Source organism: Phyllobates terribilis, unplaced genomic scaffold (assembly GCF_046119375.1).
Source record: "Phyllobates terribilis strain yellow unplaced genomic scaffold, ASM4611937v1 Scaffold_13__5_contigs__length_258822181, whole genome shotgun sequence".
Lineage (NCBI taxonomy): Eukaryota > Metazoa > Chordata > Amphibia > Anura > Dendrobatidae > Phyllobates > Phyllobates terribilis.
This window is the reverse complement of record NW_027362773.1, coordinates 110,815,438-110,835,630: the sequence shown is the minus strand read 5'-3', so window position 1 is coordinate 110,835,630 and position 20,193 is coordinate 110,815,438. Positions and strand designations below refer to the sequence as shown.

General features: G+C 44.2%; 1 protein-coding gene and 1 non-coding gene across 2 annotated transcripts; both read left to right on the top strand.

Moving 5' to 3' along the window:
• Positions 1-1,947: 1,947 nt before the first annotated feature.
• On the top strand, positions 1,948-18,151 carry DPP3 (dipeptidyl peptidase 3). Its single transcript, XM_073658414.1, has 18 exons — positions 1,948-2,065; positions 3,939-4,230; positions 5,532-5,621; positions 5,693-5,830; positions 6,917-6,991; positions 7,062-7,155; positions 7,244-7,377; positions 8,047-8,177; positions 8,257-8,315; positions 8,683-8,877; positions 10,087-10,199; positions 12,327-12,419; positions 12,520-12,582; positions 12,975-13,099; positions 15,307-15,427; positions 16,015-16,194; positions 16,337-16,496; positions 17,728-18,151. The coding sequence occupies exons 2-18, from the start codon at positions 3,958-3,960 to the stop codon at positions 17,883-17,885; spliced, it is 2,202 nt and encodes a 733-aa protein (XP_073514515.1). The 5' UTR covers positions 1,948-2,065; positions 3,939-3,957; the 3' UTR covers positions 17,886-18,151.
• Positions 18,152-19,551: 1,400 nt separating this feature from the next.
• Positions 19,552-19,660, top strand: TRNAL-CAA (transfer RNA leucine (anticodon CAA)). The gene is made up of 2 exons: positions 19,552-19,589; positions 19,615-19,660. It is a non-coding gene; the product is annotated as a tRNA-Leu (tRNA).
• Positions 19,661-20,193: the final 533 nt, after the last annotated feature.

Below are 20,193 nucleotides of genomic sequence, written 5' to 3'. Positions count from 1 at the left end.
ATTGTGGAGGGGGATGATCACATTTTCACCTCACTTAGAACATTTTTTTACATTTTTTTTAGGAAATTGAATGGTGTCATTCAAAACTGCAACTCGTCTCGTAAGGAGAAAAGTATATAAAAAGAAAGAGAAAAACCCCCACAAAGGTGCAAAAAGTCAAACTAGTTCAGATGGGAAGGGGTTAATGAGGAAATAGTTATATAGGGCAAAAGGAGACAAATCTATATACATATAGAAACATAGGAATTGTATGGACCCGCACTGAAAAAAAAAATGGATTAATAAAAGCTCAGCTTGTTCACGTTCCTATGCTGTTTCCATATCTCCCAAACACTTGTATGGTATTTAAAGGGGTTTGTCCAATGAAAACAAATTATTGCCTATTAGCAGGAAAAGTGATGTTACTGGGGGCCCAACTGCTGTGAGCTGCAGAACGGGGCACTTTTATCCTTTTTGGAATGGCACGGCAGTGCGTATGCTCCACCGCTGCTCCCTTCATTCTCTTATGGAGTTGTTGGAAAAAGCAGAGCACTGCGCTCAGCAGCCCCATAGGGAATGAATGGAGTGGAGGTCGGGCATGTGCACTGCTGCTCCGTGCTAACCACTGGCGGAGACAGACAGCAAAGGACCCCTGTGCAAGAGCAATAATATATGGGCTCTTTGCAGTCCAAGAGCTCCTAAAAATGCAAAATTTCACCTGCTTTGGAGGTGGTAGTGGCCCCCTTACCTCTTGGGCCCCAAGTTGCATCAATGATATGTCCGCCCCTGAGGATAACCATGACAAAAGGGCCGATTGGTGCAGGTCCCAGCGGTTGGACCGTCACCGATCAGTCAGTTATTACCTATCCTGTGGATTGATTATAACTTGTTTTTACTTGACAACCCCAGTTAGTAAAAAGCGGTGGTGCTCAGCTTGACGTGTCCAAACAGTGACAGCTATTTTGTGCGATGGTTTTGCATTACTTGTATTCGCCCAGCACCTTTCCTGAGATCATTATGTGTGTACTATATAAGTCGAAGTTAAGCTTAGTGGAAGGGTGTGGGACCACGTGTGGCCTGGCAAATGTAATATAGGTTACGCCAAGCGATGTGCCTTATTTATTAAGAGACATCTCTTAATTAAGGAGAGTATTTCTCCAGCACGCTTTTTACTAGGACCGGCGTCAAGTGTGTAAGTCTTAACCATTCAAAGAACTTAAACCTACAAGTGGTCCAGCCTACGACTTAGTCTGAAATGGCATATAAAATGCTTTAAACACTCTTCCTATTAATTTCTACTGTTCATATGTTCAGTCATTGAGGTTTGAACATTTCCGGTAGGAGAAAAGAGCGTGCATGTCACTTCTATGAAGCAGCTGCTGATGGAAAATGCTCCGGACTAGGCACCATCATATGCCATTGCCTACATGTTTTAAATTGAAAGGGATCTTCCCGTTTCCAAAAAATAAGCCATAAATGGCTGATATATAAAGCTCTCTCCTCTCGAACTCGTCATTTTGACAATGGGGCATGTTTTTACTTGGCTCCCATAGAAGTGAATGGAGCAGGTACAAGCACGAGACAGGGTCCCGTTCTCGAGATGGGAATACCCCTTTAAAATCAGTTTTAGGAAGCAAAAGTTTTTCATAGTTGGTAATAGCCTATAAGAGCAGCAGGAAAGGAAAAAACAAGCAGAACATGCTGATTTCTATGAGTCTCGTAGTTTTTAATAGCGTCCTGGACCTGTTTATAGTAAACAATGGAGGCAGCCATTATTATACTTATGGCCAGTAAATAGCATCCTGCACAAACCCATTTTGGACGAAAAGAGCTGTGATTGGTTAATCAATCTTTTCTTATCCCTCATAGGTCGAAGTAGCTGTCAATCTATTACAAGTGTAGCGCTCATTGGTTGCGCTCAGAACGCTTTATACCGTTAAGTCACGCCCCCTCCCTGCTACTGTATATGCATATTATAGGGCACTGTTGATTGGTTCGAGCACTTTGTGGGCGGGGTTATTGATTAACTAGTGCTGTAACCCGGAAGTGGCTTTTCTTGTGCTTCTTTTCTTCGGAGCCGCAGCAGGTGAGCGGAGCTGTGTGAACGTGTGACTACAGATGAACGTGTGTCCGTTACGTGACGTCATCATGAGCTGAGCCATAAGGGAGCGGAGTGTATGAATGAGAATGACGTAATGTGTGGATGGGGCTGAGCTGGATGGAGTCTATGGTGCTCAAAGGTCTTCTATTGTGTACACATTGGTGTCACCCCCCCCCAGTCTGGCATTGACATGCGCTATACGCCAACAACTTCTTTAATGGACACTTGTTCCAAAAACTTAAGCACCCATCTGTATAAGTAAATAATTAATGGTTCTACAAGATGCAGGGGTCCCAGACAACAAGCAAGCAGCCAAATAGATAAGACTCCTGATTTAAAGGGATTTTCCAGTTTTGGAAAAGCCCTGTTCCAGGCTGTAGTTTGTTTTTAAAAAATACTCACCCTCCCCTGGTCCATTGCTGAGTCTCCATTGCTGTTTCCGGTGTCAGTTATTGTCTGTAGTATAGACGTCACGCCAACCGCGCTGCAGCCAATCAAAGAGCACATGCCGTCAAGTCGGGTAGAGCCGCTGAGCTTAGTGATTGGCTGTAGCGCAGTCAACGTGACGTCCTCATTGCAGATAATATCAGATGCTGGGAGCAGCATTCTGCACTGGACCTGGAGAGGGTGAGTAGAGTATTTTTTAAACAAACTGCAGCCAGGGAGCAGGAGTTTTCTAAGGGCGTGTGCACACCATCTGGACAGGCAGCATTTTGGACGCAGCATACTTTATGCTGCATTATATGAACGCAGGTGAATCCGCATGGGTTCATTGAACCATGCGGATTCACCGCATCCAATACATTGCATTGATCTAATTTCCCTTGTGGAGACTAGTGACTCCTCAATAGAAATTGATATGCTGCGGTCTTAAAAGACGCTCCGCATGTCAGTTTCCGCAGGTGCACGAAGACGCATAGTGGACATGGGATTTCTCCAAATCCCATCCACTATGCTGTAACATCTGGATGCTGCGGGTTTGACGCTGCATAAAACACAGCGTCAAACCCGCAGCAGCTCCTGATCGTGGGCATATAGCCTAAAACTGGAAAACCAAAGGGAACCTGAACCTCAAGCAGCATGAATCAGAGACCCCATAACACACAGGGAGAGACTTGTTAGTCTAGGGGATCGGGGCCGGGAGAAGCCGTCAAGGATCTACCTCTTGGCATGGACGTAGCGATCGCAGAGGGTGCGATCAGGCTCGTTCTGGAGAGGCATCAGGCCCGTGTGGGAGCGGGACACGCCGACGCCAGCGACTCTTTCAGCTAGATGTGTGTCCCAGGATGCTCATTCAGCTGAAATGTATTGCAGCACATAGACCCAGGATGGGGGACATTATATCAGGAAGCGGCCCAGGATGGGGGACATTATATCAGGAAGCGGCCCAGGATGGGGGACATTATATCAGGAAGCGGCCCAGGATGGGGGACATTATATCAGGAAGCGGCCCAGGATGGGGGACATTATACCAGGAAGCGGCCCAGGATGGGGGACATTATACCAGGATGGGGGACATTATACCAGGAAGCGGCCCAGGATGAGGGACTTTATACCAGGAAGCGGCACAGGATGGGGGACATTATACCAGGAAGCGGCACAGGATGGGGGACATTATACCAAGAAGAAGCCCAGGATGGGGGACATTATACCAGGAATGCAGCCCAGGATAGGGGACATTATACCAGGAAGCAGCCCAGGATGGGGACATTATACTCTTTCTTCAGTCTCTCTAAATGGCCTAAAGGACAATGGCTACTGGTCATCACTCCGCTGTCTTCTCGTACGAGCCTTTATGACTGTAGGATCCAACATGATGAATGAGGAATAAGAAAAATGTCCTCTTTGTATCTTTCAGGGACACCGTTATTGGAATCATGGCCGCCCCGTCTCAGTACGTCCTCCCCAATGACCTTCCCGTTGCTTTACTTGATTGTGAAGAGGCCTTTTCACTTCTATCAACGGAGGAGAAGCTTTACACCCATTTTTTGTCTCGAGCGTCATTTTACGGAGGACTGATTGTTCTGTTCCAGACCTCGCCTGAATCTCCAGCCATATACGTTCTGCTTAACAGGCTCTTCCGGGCGCAGGAGCCCTCTGTGCTTCATGAAGTGGCCCAGGCCCAGGGGATGACTGATGAGGACTACCAGGTAGGTGTATGTAAATTTATTAAAGGGGTATTCCAGCTACACTCCCTTCTGTATCAGGAGGGTAGTGGGGCAGGTATTGTGACTTCTACAGATATCTAACGGGTCACGAGCTTCTATTGTGAGGGTCTGACTACTGGTATCCGTGTGAATTCAGTGGCAATGTACATGTGTGTGCCCCGCACCGATCTCTGCCGACTCAGAGCGGTCACAGACGACGCCTGCCGGCAATTCAGCAGCTTCTTCTGCTCTACTCTGTTGACGGGAGATGGCTGCCAGTGTATTGCTGGTTGACAGCCGGCTCCCCATTGCCTAACTGTGGGGAGCCAGCTGTCAATCAGCATGAGATCAACAGTCACGCCCCGTCGACAGAGTAGACTGTGAATAGATTGTGAATGTGCGTACCACTTCTCCACACGTGGTCATGGGGCCACCATTCTTGTTACAGCAGTGGAACCCACACCCATCGTATATTTTATACCTAACCTGTGGTTCAGGGGTCTACATTATGTTAATGGGACAGCTCCTCTTAAAGGGGTTGTCCAGGACTATTTTAATTTTCTTTTACTATGGGCCTAAAAACTAACAGGGAGGTAGTTGCTAAAAGAGGCAGCTACCAGCCTTTTCTATCCAGGGCGGGACAGAGAGGTCCCCGGTGGATTCAGCTGCTCCACGTCAACAGAGCAGCTATTCTTCTTCTGGGCTGTTCTGTCGATGGGACGTTACTGACGACGTCCTGCCGATTGACTGCTGGCTCCCCTCAGGTAGTTAGCGGGGAGCCAGCTGTTAATCAGCGTGACATTGGCAGTCATGTCCCGTCATTAGAGCAGAGTGGAAGAGAAGCCGCTGAATCACCAGCAGGAGGGGTCTGTGACCACTCTGATTCGACAGAGATCGGTGTCGGGCACAACAGGCAAGCAGGTAGGTGGAAACTACCTGCCTGTTAGGTGTGAGGCGCAGAGTAAAAAAGTTAAATACTCCTATATCCAAGAGAAGAGACAGTGACAGAAATTGGAGTTGTAGACAATCCTTCCATTCCTTTCTTTTGCTGGTTCTTAATAACTGGGAATTGATCATTCATGTTTGCAGAACCTGAGCAAATAATTGTCGGAGTCTCATGATAGAATATATTATATTGTGCCGTCTCTCCATTCAGTACAAACAATGTATTTCTACTATTTTATAATGGACTATACTCATTATAATACCATGGCCTGTAGTGACTTGAGCTGTGCGGTCTGCGGTGCTGTGCTGGTAAGGACTCATGGTCATCCTGTCCTGTATCTCCCCTCTTATTCCTGCAGGCCCTCCTAGTTTACACTGCCGGATTTTTTGCCAATATGGGAAACTACAAATCTTTTGGGGATACAAAGTTTGTTCCTACTGTTCCTAAGGTAAGTGCTTTCCAATGGTGAAGAGAAAGTTTCTCTGTAGATGGTGTCATTGCTGACTGTCCTCTGTGCAGGAGAAGCTGGAGAAGCTGCTGCGCGCAAGCGAGGCCTTCACTAAAGATCCAGAAGGAATGGAAGCGCTGTGGAAGATGGTGGAAGGCGGCATGTACTCACTGGAGCCGCAGGAGAGACAGCTGGGTCTAGGGGACCATGTAAGTAGCCAGACCTAAAACATGAATAATGGTAACGTTTCCAATTTAGGAACAGCGCAACAGAGTTGTAACAAAACTTTGCCTACTTATTACATTTAGTCTGTCAGCACAGAATGACTGTTCAAACCAAGCACAAGCACTCTGTGCACCCTCTGGATCTATAAAGCTGGAGCTGTCAATCAAAAAGGGAGGGTGGAGATAGAGAGAAATCAAGAAGGTGTACTTTAATGCTTGGCCACTCCAAGGGTGCATAGAGAGCCTGAGCTTGGTTTGAACAGTCATTCTGTGCTAACAGACTCACTTTAAAGTTACTCTTGCGTGTGTGTGTATCCCAGAACTTGGCAAATTTATAGGTTAAAGGGGTTGTTCAGCCTTAGGCTACAAGTCTGTAGTCACTTTATGTGACTGCAGACCTGGGAATTCTGACATCGCGCGCACTGTGAGCTGTGAGAATTCTCCGGTGCTGGGAGCAGTGACTGCAAGTATGCAATTTGCATATTTCCGGACACTTTTCGACTAGACTGTCTGGCCTTGCTCAGTACCCTTGCATTGAGCGAGCCTGCGCATGTCTAGTCGGCACATGACCGCAGGTATGCAAATTGCATACTTTGGTCACGCTCCCGGCACAGGTGATGTAAGGATTCCTAAGTTTGCAGTCAAATAGAGTGACTGCAGACTTGTAGCCTAGGGTCAGACAGCCCCTTAAATGACTCTGCTAGAGTCCTACTATACACTGAGCGGTCAGTCTAAGGAAGAGGTGGAAAGTGTTCCCAGCTCTGGCTTGATGTGATGTGATTTTTTTGGGCACTTTTAGGGTCCATTATGGCCGGCTACCACTTCTATACTGTAGATCAACCTGAATACGCTGCTGCAGTCATATTGCAATCCACATTGTCAGCACTAGATGGTGTAGATGAAAATCCTACGGTTTCTAGGGGATGTCGGGGACTTCACATTTGATGTCCCCTATAAGTGCACTCTTTTGGATTATAAATCTGAAAATACTCTATAGTTTCTGATTGGTGGCACTTCTTTACTAAAACATCACTATTTATATGATCCTTTTATACTTTTGTTTTCTCATAGGGGATTAGCACTTATTTTTCTGCAAATTGCACATTGGAAGATGCCGAACTGATTCAGAAGTTCCTCGACTCAAAGGTAAATGCATCAAGTTGTTCTGCTCACTCGTATCCTTCTAGGATTACATACTGGTTTTCTTTTCCCGTAGAGCCTTAGTGCCTACAACACACGACTATTTAAAACTCTGGACGATGGTGGCAGAACCAAGTATGAAGTTCGTCTGGCATCAGTCAGCAAAGAAGGTGAGCAACTAATAGGGTTGGTCAATAGGAGAGTGATGTTCACACCTGACATTGCCCTTATCTATAGGCCTTCCTTTCATCTCCGTAGGATCCGAGGATGTATTGTCTGACTTTTCAAAGCTCTTGGGACAATTTGAGTTTGAAGGTCACGAGATCCGAGTCACAAGGGGGGATTACTCTCCTTTACTTCTCAGGGTGAGGGAAAACCTGGAAAAAGCCAAGGTAGGTCCTTCTCTATTGAACGTTGTTTCGGTTACCAAGGTCTATGTACTGTCCTAATAGCTTGCACATAAAGGAAAATATATAATATGTATTTTTTTGAACGTTGGGTTTTGTGGATAATTAAGAGTTAAAGGGGGTATCTGCACCGGAGTGCCCCATGGGGAATGCGTGGAGTGCCCCATGGGGAATGCGTGGAGTGCCCCATGGGGAATGCTTGGAGTGCCCCATGGGGAATGCTTGGAGTGCCCCATGGGGGGACGCGCGGAGTGCCCCATGGGGAGACGCGCGGAGTGCCCCATGGGGGACACGCGGAGGGCCCCATGGGGGACGCGCGGAGGGCCCCATGGATAATGCATGCAGTGGCGATCATGCATGTGCACTGCTGCTCCATTCTAAAGGGGATAAAATTCTCCTGATCGGTACAAGTCCCAAAGGTCTGACCCCCACCAATAAATAAATTATCACCTATCCTGTGTATAGGTGGTAACTTGTTTTCACCAGAAAATCCTTTTAAAGGGATGTTTTTTGAAAAAAACAAATGAAAATTACCACCGAATCGTTCCCCACACAAGCGCTGCTGCACCTCTGGTGGTCTCCACCACACTGGTCACGGCTTCTGTTATAAACCACCTTTGTGAGCATACTTGTTATTTTCCTCCATTTTTATAGGTCTACGCTTCCAATGAAAACCAAAGGAAAATGCTGGAGGAGTATGGGCGCAGCTTCCACGAAGGGTCCATCCAAGCTCATAAAGAGGGCTCCAAATACTGGGTGCAGGACAAAGGACCAATAGTTGAGAGGTCGGAAAAGATGAGGGAGGTGGGGAGGGGAAGAATATATGGGGAGCACATATTTTGACAGTCAACCTTTTCATTACAGCTACATTGGATTCATTGAAAGTTACAGAGACCCATTTGGTTCCCGAGGAGAATTTGAAGGTGAGATGCAGAGAATTATAAAACTGATACACTTTTTAGGAAGGTATATAATTTTGTTTTCACTTTTAAAGGAATATTCAGGTTTAAACAAGTTATCATCTGTCTAGTGGATAGGTAATAACGCACCAGTATAGGGGCCATTACAATTGCATGCGCTCTCCTGCTCCATGCACAGTCTTTGGCGCCTGTAATGATGGGTGAGCATCGCCATCTGTGCCAGTGGCCTGGACCGTGGCCAGGAATAACGTGGCTTTGTATTATAAGGAGGGCAGATGAGAATAATGGTTTTCATGGTTTGTTGAAACTTTATACTATGCGACAATTTTTCTTTATTCTGTTGTAACAAGCTCTTCTTTGTGTTATTCAGGCTTCGTGGCGGTGGTTAACAAGCTAGTGAGTGCTCGCTTTGCTCAGCTAGTCGCTGCAGCAGAACGGCTCGTTGCATCGCTTCCATGGCCGTCTACGTATGAGAAGGACACTTTCCTCCGGCCGGACTTCACCTCATTGGACGTAGTAGCTTTTAGTGGCAGTGGCATTCCTGCTGGCATCAACATCCCAAACTGTAAGGTTATGCAGGTTTACTTGCCTATTAGTATGCGATTTTGGGGTTTTTGGTACCTGCTGAATAAGACACGTTCTGGCTCTATTTCATGTTTCATTGCAGGTCTCCTGATCGTGACTGCCACCCTCACATATATCTCTGAGGCTGTTGGTTTACGTCACAAGACCAGATTTATGTCAATGACATAGTCTGTAAAGTACAGTCATGTGAATCTATCCGCAATCCTGTTTTGGAACTAAATGCTGATGATGCATAGTTGTTTATTATCATAGGATTATAAGACCTGAGAATGATAGCAGCCAGGTGTTGAACCGTTATGGCGCAGCCCTGTCCTGCCCTGTGTGCAGAAGCATACTTGCGGCCACATGCTGACTAGACGTCGGCCACATGCTGACTAGACGTCGGCCACATGCTGACTAGTCGTCGGCCACATGCTGGCTAGTCGTCGGCCACATGCTGGCTAGTCGTCGGCCACATGCTGGCTAGTCGTCGGCCACATGCTGGCTAGTCGTCGGCCACATGCTGGCTAGTCGTCGGCCACATGCTGGCTAGTCGTTGCTTACATGCTGGCTAGTCTTCGGCCACGTGCTGTCTAGTCGTCGGCCACGTGCTGTCTAGTCGTCGGCCACGTGCTGTCTAGTCGTCGACCACGTGCTGTCTAGTCGTCGACCACGTGCTGTCTAGTCGTCGGCCACGTGCTGTCTAGTCGTCGGCCACGTGCTGTCTAGTCGTCGGCCACGTGCTGTCTAGTCGTCGGCCACGTGCTGTCTAGTCGTCGGCCACGTGCTGACTAGTCGTCGGCCACGTGCTGACTAGTCGTCGGCCACGTGCTGTCTAGTCGTCGGCCACTTGCTGTCTAGTCATCGGCCACTTGCTGACTAGACTTCGGCCACATGCTGACTAGACGTGCTCATCCTCTCTCTCCCAACATAAGTGTACTTAGAGAGGATGCGCACGTGTAGTCGGAATGTGAGTGAAAATCTGCAAATTGCATACTTGTGCTCACCGGCAATACCGGAGAAAATTGGTGACGTGTTCAATACTTCTTTTTCCCGCTGTATCTGGCTTCAGTGGAGGAATGGACCGATCTGCTTATTTATCACAGGCTTAGTTTTGGAAAAAATACACCAGTGATATAATAGGGTTAATCTTACTTTGGCCTTTAATTCTAGGTGATATAAAATGCTCTCTACGTCTGTCTTTCCGCAGATGATGACATCAGACAGAGCGTTGGATTTAAGAATGTCTCATTGGGGAATGTTTTATCGGTCGGTTATGCAACGGAGCGCGATAAGCTGACCTTCTTATCTGAAGAAGACAAGGTACAGTATATACCGTATACCAGGACTGATGACACCTGAGAAGTGCCGCAGAATGTGCCGATGCCGTGTAAGCACTGGTCATGTATTCCGTATATTGTCCGTGTACATTCACACTCGCATCCTTGTCCTGACGTGTTTTACGGCTTTACTAGCTTTCCGAGAACAGAGGCCCCAGTGTCCGGCAAGGTAACAAGTAAATGACTAAGAGGAGAGAACAAGATGTTATTCCACCAAGATGTTGTACATGGGCTGGTAAAGGTAATTTTAAGACCACAGGAAGATGAGGAAGGGAACAGGCTCTCATTATAGCAGATCTGTTCCCAAATTTCACAAGATAAGCTGCATTTATTATCAAACACATATTAGAGCATTAAAAATCCATGTAAGATCGGTTGTGCAATCCTCTGAAAGTTTCCCTGCCAAGTGTTAAAATGGCCTCCTAAAATGGTCATATTAAATATTTGGATTATAGAGCCATTCTAACGTGGATTTTGTAAGTAAGTACACCAGGTACTTCAGGTCTAAAAAATATTTAATAATTGTATGTAGTCTGATGACATATCTGCTTTAAAGAGATTAGTTGTGCATGACGTCCTACTGGTTATAATCCATGGCGGAAAAAAAATCTATCTCTCTAGTACCACTTATTAGAGGGAACTACTTTAAGTCGGTGTCCAACTCCTTAGCAAGCCTGGGAATATGGAGTCATGTGAATTGCTGTTAAGAAGGCCTTTAGTCATTAAAAGGGCTTTTCTGAAAATGGCAAGCTGTCTTTTATCTATGCTGGGAGTATGAACGGATGGGACCCCCAGCGATCCCAAGAAGAGGACTCTGGAAAACAAAGAATGGGACTCTGGAGCCTCCTCTTCAAAGAGGGGCGCAAAGCTCGACCTCCGCTCCATTCATTGTCTGTGAGTCTGCTAGAGAAAGCCCAGTGCATCGTTCCCTAATTTCCAGCAGTCCCATAGACAATGAATGGATTGGAGGGCAAGCGTGAGTTCCTCTGGTTTGTTCAAGAGCGAGCTCTGTAGCTTAGCTTCAGGTTCTAGAACCCCCATTTTCTGGATCAAATGGGGTCTCAAAGGCCAGACCCTCAGCGAATAACTCGATATCCCGTGGATAAATTGTGATTTTGGGAAAATCCCTTTAACAGAAGCACCTAACCTAAGGGTAGCCATATATGTCATATAGTTATCAAACACTTGTATTCTGTATGGAGAGAGGAGAGTAAGCAGCTGCCTCACACCGCCTCCCCCAATATCATCAGAGTCAGGAGGCCCCCATACTCATAAGGTGGTCCCACTGAAATGGGTGGGTTTGGATGACTACTAATGCCTCCTATAGGGTCTGAACACTTGGATCTATGAAAACAAGGTAGTGAAACAGCCAGCTCACCATTGAATTCCGATACAGTCCAGGTGCACGGATCTGCGTCCTGATCAGACATAACAAGTCAAGGGTTTAGTTTCAGCGCCTTAGGTAAAATGGCAATTTTTTATTTTGACAATTATAATAAAATTCCACAGCTCTCAAAGGCAAAAAAATCAACAAAGAGGAGAGAAAAGCGACGCGTTTCGATGATAATCACAACTGATTACGATTGCAGTCTGCGACCGAAACGCGTTGCTTTTCTCTCCTCTTTGTTGATTTTTTGCCTTTGATTCCTGTGGAATTTTTTGATAATTGTCTAAATAAAACATTGGAATTTTATATAAGGAGATGGAACGTAACCCTTTTTGTTTTTACTTGGATTTATGACACTTGACTCCAGATCTCTGACGCCTGCTACTTTCCATCTGTATCAAGAACCTGAGCTGTGACACTTTGATTTTTCTTAATGATCGATTTCCCGTATCTTAGTGGATACACGTTTCGCTCTTCTCTTGGTCATTCATTTGGTAACTTGCTTGATGAAGCGGCCTGTGTGCTCTGATACCAAATGTATTTTTTTTTCTTCCAAGGTCAATAAAGGAATAACTACTGGAATAGTTTTGTCTTTTTTTTTTAACAGAAATATTATAATTAAAAAAAATGAATGCACTAAAGTCTAAAATGAATTTGTGCATTATACGACGTCTTTGTGCACCCATGAACATGACCATTATAGCAGCTGTTCCTATCCTTTAGGACGTCTTCATAAAGTGTCGCGGCCCATCTTTTGAAGTTCAGGTCGGCCTACACGAGTTATTAGGACATGGCAGTGGAAAGCTTTTTGTCCAGGTAACCTATAGTTTCTCATATGTGCAATGCTGTCCAGTTACAACATATGAGCAACCTGTTAATTGTTATTACTGCTCGGGTCCTTCTTCATGTTTTCCAGGATGAGAAAGGAACATTCAATTTTGACAAAGAGAATATTATCAACCCGGAGACTGGGGAGCAAGTAAGTGACAAAGTTCAGTTTTTCTGTTCCATTCTAGAAACAGAATAACATAACTTTTTAAAGGAAAGGGTCCATTACATCATGGGCAGAAACAATGCCAGACAGACATACTATAATTGTAAAGGGGTCCATTTGGTTACTTTAGAGTGTCCGCCGCTTTCACTGAAAAAATAGTATAACCACTTACCCATTTGGTGAAAAATGAAGAAAGTTGCAATGGAGCCTCCAGCACAAGTGTGAACCCAGCCCCTGAAATCTGCAGATCCAGCTGACCTTAAGCTCATGTATACGGCGGTCTAATGGTTTTCAGTGGTTATCAGGGACGACCTATAGTTTTTGTATTTGTTGTACTTGTGCTCACAAATTCACTTAGTGTGTATTCTTACTGTCAGGTGAGAAGTTGGTATAAACCTGGTGAAACTTGGGACAGTAAATTCTCTACCATCGCCTCTTCCTACGAGGAGTGCAGAGCGGAGTGCGTAGGGCTCTATCTATGCGTCAGTGAGGAGGTGTTACGGTAAGAAGCATCATCCTGCCATTCTAAATGTTGTGATATCAGACAAGTGTGGATTTGTATCCCTCCCCCAACTTCAAAAGGAAGGGGCTAGAAACTGATTCAGACTGGCTGTGACTTTAAAATATTTACTTTTTTGTTACCTTTCATTCTTTTTCTTTACTTTTCACTTTGCTTCCCTTTCACTGCTATTCTTTCCCTTTCTCTTTTTCTTTCCTTCCCCTTTGTCTTTGCATCTCTTTCTTTTTCCTTTCCCTTTGTCTTTCCTTTCCCTTTCTCATTGCTTTCCTTTCCCTTTTGCTTTGCTTTCCTTTCCCTGTTCGCTTTGCTTTCCTTTCCCTTTTCGCTTTGCTACCCTTTCGCTATGCTCTCCTTTTCCTTTTCGATTTGCTTTTTTTTCCCTTTTGCTTTGCTTTTCTTTTCCTTTTCGGGTTTGCTTTCCTTTTTGCTTTGCTTTCCTTTCCCTTTTCGCTTTTCTTTTCCTTTACGTTTTGTTTTTCTTTTCCTTTTCGATTTGATTTGTTTTCATTTCCCTTTGCTTTTATTTTCCCTTTCACTTTGCTTCCCTTTTGCTTTTGCAATGCTTTCCCTTTCATTTTCGCTATTCTTTCCCTTTCTCTTTTTCTTTCCTTCCCCTTTGTCTTTGCATGTTTCTTTTTCCTTTCCCTTTGTCTTTCCTTTCCCTTTGTCTTTCCTTTCCCTTTGTCTTTCCTTTTCCTTTGTCTTTCCTTTCCCTTTGTCTTTCCTTTCCCTTTCTCATTGCTTTCCTTTCCCTTTTCCTTTGCTTTCCTTTCCCTTTTCGCTTTGCTTCCCTTTCGCTTTGCTCTCCTTTTCCTTTTCGATTCGATTTGCTTTTCTTTTCCTTTACGCTTTGTTTTGCTTTTCCTTTTCGCTTTCCTTTTCCTTTTCGCTTTGCTTTGTTTTCTTTTCCCTTTGCTTTTGTTTTCCCTTTCACTTTGCTTCCCTTTTGCTTTCCTTTACCTTTTGCTTTCCTTTCCCTTTCGCTTAGCTTCCCTTTTGCTTTCCTTTCCCTTTTGCTTTGCTTTCCTTTCCCTTTTGCTTTCCTTTCCCTTTTGCTTTGCTTTCCTTTCCCTTTTGCTTTCCTTTCCCTTTTGCTTTGCTTTCCTTTCCCTTTCGCTTAGCTTCCCTTTTGCTTTCCTTTCCCTTTTGCTTAGCTTCCCTTTTGCTTTCCTTTCCCTTTTGCTTTGCTTTCCTTTCCCTTTCGCTTAGCTTCCCTTTTGCTTTCCTTTCCCTTTTGCTTTGCTTTCCTTTCCCTTTCGCTTAGCTTCCCTTTTGCTTTCCTTTCCCTTTTGCTTAGCTTCCCTTTTGCTTTCCTTTCCCTTTTGCTTTGCTTTCCTTTCCCTTTCGCTTAGCTTCCCTTTTGCTTTCCTTTTACCTTTTGCTTTGCTTTCCTTTCCCTTAGCTTCCCTTTTGCTTTCCTTTCCCTTTTGCTTTGCTTTCCTTTCCCTTTCGCTTAGCTTCCCCTTTGCTTTCCTTTCCCTTTTGCTTTGCTTTCCTTTCCCTTTCGCTTAGCTTCCCTTTTGCTTTCCTTTCCCTTTTGCTTTGCTTTCCTTTCCCTTTCGCTTAGCTTCCCTTTTTCTTTCCTTTCCCTTTTGCTTTGCTTTCCTTTCCCTTTTGCAATGCTTTCCCTTTCATTTTCGCTTTCCTTTCCCTTTCGTTTTCGCTTTGCTTTACTTTCCTTTCCCTTTCTTTCCATATTGTGCCCCTCCTCAGGCTCTTTAAAGAACTTATGAGGGACATTTCAACATTTTTTAATTTTTGCTGATTTCTCTTTTAACTACAGCTGACATATTAGCTCAAGTTACAGGGGAAATTCAGCCTCCTGCCTACAGAGGTGATCTGGGTGTAGCTCCTGCTCCCTCCCAGTGATAACATAATTGCTGGGTTGTTCAGCTCTGTATATACAGAGATCAGAAAGGCAGACCATCTCTGACTTCTCCTGTGTGGAGTCCGGCCGACCCCGGCTCCTGCAGCTGCACGATCTCTATGTAGCTGCTAACTCTGCCATGACCTTGTAAACATCTTTGGGTGCTCCACAAGTAGTTAACTATTAAATCTTGACATCCTAGACCTTTATTGATGATGCTACTAGGACTTGTGCATGATAAAATGAACCCCAGCAAGTAAAAAGCTGTCAGTCCGACATCTGCCTAATCTGATCATATTTAAATTACTTCTTCTTACTTCAGGATTTTTGGCCACGAATCTCAGGAAGCACAAGATGTTTTGTATGTGAACTGGCTGAACATGGTCCGGGCTGGATTATTGGGACTGGAGTACTATACACCAGAGACTGGAAAATGGAGACAGGTGTGTTTTGACTTTTATGGCTGTTTTAAAGGGGTTGTCCTCCTTTACTTAATTACTTAAATGCATGTATTCAGGGCTATAAATCATTTTTACAATTGTGTTATATAAGAAATTTTGCACCACTTGGCTTTTACAGACTTTGTTTCTCTGCTGTTTAAGTTTGACGTGGTCTATGATCATAAATAATCTGAGAGGCGCTTAGAAAAAGACAGATAAGTTAGAAAACTCCCTCTCAGACCATCATAGTGGGCTGACTGACAGATTCTCAGTTAACTCATTTTGCAGGCAGCAATAGGCAGTGCAACACGGAGGATACAGAAGACAAACTGTGCAAATTTTTAATGAAACCTAAATGCAAAAAAAATTATATTTAGCCCCAATTACATGCACTTAAGTGAAAAAAAAAATTGTTCTCCAAAGATCGAAAAAACCCTTAAAAGCTTTGTGTACAACACCGTCCCGGTTCTGACGTACGACATATTCCACCGGAGATTGACAGACCTCTTTGGCTTATGTGGTCCACCTGCTTTCATCATGATACAACGCTATTTTATTTTTTTAATTGAATCGCTGGTTCTCATCCACAGGCTCATATGCAAGCTCGCTTTGTCATCCTCCGTGTGCTCTTGGAAGCCGGGGAGAACTTTGTCACCGTCACACAGAAAACTGGAGTTGATGGCCGTCCTGATGCACAAGTATCACTAGACAGGAGCAAGATTATGAGCGTGGGTCGACCGGCCATCGAGCGATTCCTGAAGAAATTACAGGTCTGTATCCTGAGAGTTAAATGGGTCGCAGTGGATCTGGGTCGCTTTTTCTCCATGCTTGTCTACTCATGACGTGACTGCTTCTTTATTTCTTTATTTTTTGGTTGCTTATTTCTGTTCTTTTTTTCCCCCCATTTTTCAGGTTTATAAATCTACAGCAGATGTAGACCGGGCTCGGGACATGTATGATGGATACTCTAAAGTTACAGAAGAGGAGCACAAGTTTCTCACCCTACGTGACGTCGTAATACTGAGAAAGGAGGAGCGCAAATTGTTTGTACAGATAAACACTCGGATTACAGGTGAGCACAGCGATGTATTTAAGTTTAGCAAAGTCCATTGACCTGTCAGAAGTCTGCATTCACCTTTATGTGGGTATCTCATACCCTGTTTAGGGCCACGTTCAGTATTTGGTCAGTATTTTCCATCAGTATTTGTAAGCCAAAACCAGGAGAGGAACAATCAAGAGGAAAAGTATAATAGAAACAAGTCCACCACTTCTGTATTTATCACCCACTCCTGGTTTTGGCTTACAAATACTGATGTAAAATACTGACCAAATACTGAACATGGCCTATGAGTGAAAATCTGGGCACATTTTTGTATCAGAACTTTTATCATCTTTGGGAGCGAATGTCCCCTCAAAAAAAAAGAAAATATGCAGTTACTTATTGTCAACTCTATAACTTAGGTGTTTATTAGAATTGGGAAACTTTTTGCTATGTTTAGTTTTGATAAGATATGTACATGTGTGGTGGCCAAAAGTTTTGCTATTGACACAAATTTTAGTTTTCACAAACTTTGCTGCCTCAGTGTTTTCAGATCTTTTTAAGTCAGATCTTTCATAAATTTTTAAACTTTTATTGACCAGGAAGAGGGATGAAGGGAGCCATACATACCAAGAAGAGGGATGAAGGGGGCCATACATACCAGGATGAAGGGTGCATTACATACCAGGAAGAAGGATGAGGGGGCCATACATACCAGGATGAAGGGTGCATTACATACCAGGAAGAAGGATGAGGGGGCCATGCACACCAGGATGGGGATGGGGGCCAAGTATAACAGGAAGGAGGGGGCCATATATACCAGGATGGGGGATATTAACAGAATTGGGAGACATTACCCCTATAACAATGTCAGCAGTCGACCCCCTCCCCCTTAACAGGGCATCATGACCACATTTTTTGCTTAATTTTGTTTCTATTTTCCTCCTCTAAAACATAGGTATGTCTTATGGTCCGGTGCGTCTTATAGTCCAAAAAATACGGTGTATATTATCTATTTTTTCTATTTAGAAAAAATCTATAATATATATACACTGTAATTTTTTAAAAAAATTTAAAAGATTGTGATATGAAAAAATATTGTCAAAACAATAAAAAAAAATACATGCAACAAAAAAAAAAAAAATAAACAATAGGTAATTTTCTGACACATTTCCTTTTAATGTCAAAAGTTAAGTTAGCAGCCTCTGTAATAAAGTTGTGGTAGATTCACTAACAACGTGTTTTTTTTCCCCTCTTCTCGCAGGGGACGATGTGGAAGTTTTGCGCTATGACAGCAGTCCTTCCGGGCTGATACTGTCCGTCCTGCAGAGATTTTGCAACGATGAAGAGGAACTAGAGAAGAAAATGCTGGAGCTGAGCTGTGCAGACGCCTCCTACTGGGAAAAACAGTGCAGCGGATGAATTGTGAGAAAAGCTGGCGACATCCTGCAGGACTGTGCTGTGAAAGCGTGAACGGAGCAATACTCTGCAGATTCACAGCATAGACTGGGGGCAGTGTGCAGTCTGGAGGCGCTGGCACCACCAAGAGGATCACTTTCTCCATCCAGCATCCCAGGCAGCACGAGGCGCAGTACAGCGTCACCAATAATCGCTATCAATGGAGCAGTGATCAAAGATGATGGGTTAACTCCGAGAAGAAAAAATAAATTAAACCTGATTTGACAAAATTCTATGTGTCTAATGTGTATTATATTATACAGTGATCAGCCATAACATTAAAGACCTTCTGCCTTACATAGTCTCCCATCATGGGCTGGACTCAACAAGGCCTCCGATGGCGTCCTGTGGATCCTTTAACCCCTTCCGTCACTGTCGATTCTTCTTTTTATGTGTTTCTTCCCCTTTTTCCAAGTCCAAACTTTTTTTCTTTACTTTATATTTTAAAAGATCGGACTTTTACAGATGTAGTGATATGATTGTTCTGTTTTATTTTTGGAAAAGGGATGACTTGACCTCTTTTACATTTTATTCTTTGATTTTTTTTTTCTCTCACTTATGATTGGTTGCTTTGGCTTTTTTTTTATTTTGTTTCCTTACTGGGGGTTGTACAGTGATAACAAGTTACCACTGATCTTTATACTTAAAAATAATGGGAACCTGCATCATTCATTGAAAGAACATGGCACTTTTATCCCCATTAAGCAACGTTCAGTATTTGGTCAGTATTTTACATCAGTATTTGTAAGTCAAATCCAGGAGTGGGTGATAAATACAGAAGTGGTGACGTGTTTCTATTATACTTTTCCTCTGATTGTTCCACTCCTTGTTTTGGCTTATAAATACTGATGTAAAATACTGACCAAATACTGAACGTGTGAACGTGGCCTTAGAATGGAGCTCTGGAATGTGCATGCTCGGCCGTCACTCCATTCATTCCCTATGGGGTTGCCGAGCGTCACGCTTTTTTTTTTTCTTGTAGCCCCTTCAAGAATGGATGGAGCATGCGCACTGGATTGGATGCCCCATTCTGTGGATCCCAGCGATCGGACCCCCCACTGATCAATAAGGTGTCACTTTTCCTGTAGATAGCTGATAACTTGTTTTCATTGGACAACTGCAATGATCCAAAAAATATTCTATGGTTTTTGGTTGCAATATGACGGGAGTTTCACGCTGCCCGATCCACGAGCGCATAATTCAGAGACTGGCTGCAGCAGTGTACTCTCAAAGCGTTGCGACATTTTAAAGAAAAATTACTTTGAAAATCCGGCCGGGGGGGGGGGTATTATGCATCTGTGATGACTAATCCAAGCAGTCCCCCATGATTCACAGCTCTTGTCCTATGTGTGAGAACAGTCACTCGCGTGGACAAGCCACCGGGGATCTGCCTTGGACTAGTCAGCAGAGACACTCTGCTCCTGGACGGATTTTCAAAGTATGTTTTCTCTGAAATGCTGCATAGTGTCAGAGTAAAACCTACACGGCTGCAATTGCGCAATTGGTGTCAGATTCCGGCTTCCTTTTGTTTCTGGTTCAGTCCCTTTAACCACAATTGTAAATCTTTCTATAGCCAACAACCGTCTATTACACTGCTCATAAGGAGAAGATTCCACCTGTAGGATCAGGTGTCAGGATGGCCGAGCGGTCTAAGGCGCCAGACTCAAGATAGTATCTTCCCAGTGCATGGGTGTTCTGGTCTCCAAATGGAGGCGTGGGTTCAAATCCCACTTCTGACACATCTTTTTTTTTTTTTAATTATTTAAAATTAAAATAAAAAGAAGCCTATTAAGTGGTAACATGAATGTTTACCTCCTTTTTAATATTTTATCCTCTTGGGTATAACTATAAGCCACATTGTAATACTTTGGCATATCATGGTGTAGTTATAGTGCTGGTTTGCTTGTCACTGGTTGTTAAAGGGATTGGCCAAGATCTTAAAAAAAATTTACACTGGAAATATAAAATGGTATTTAAAAAATAAATAACTATTTTTCACCCTGACGCTCCATCAGACTATGCTGCAGTGGAACCTGCTGGTCTTCAGACACCCGTATAACTCGGACGAGGTTCGCTACGCAATGCACGGACTGGCCGTCAGCTCTCCGGAACTGAGCGTGACAGCTGCATAGAAATACATGAAGCTGTCATGGCCAGTCCAAGCATTGCGTTGCGATCCTCATCTGACTTATACGGCCGTCTGACTCTTCCCTTAGTGTTGATGTCATGGAGATGCACCCACAGGCTGCAGTTGGTTACTGGTCTTAGCAGT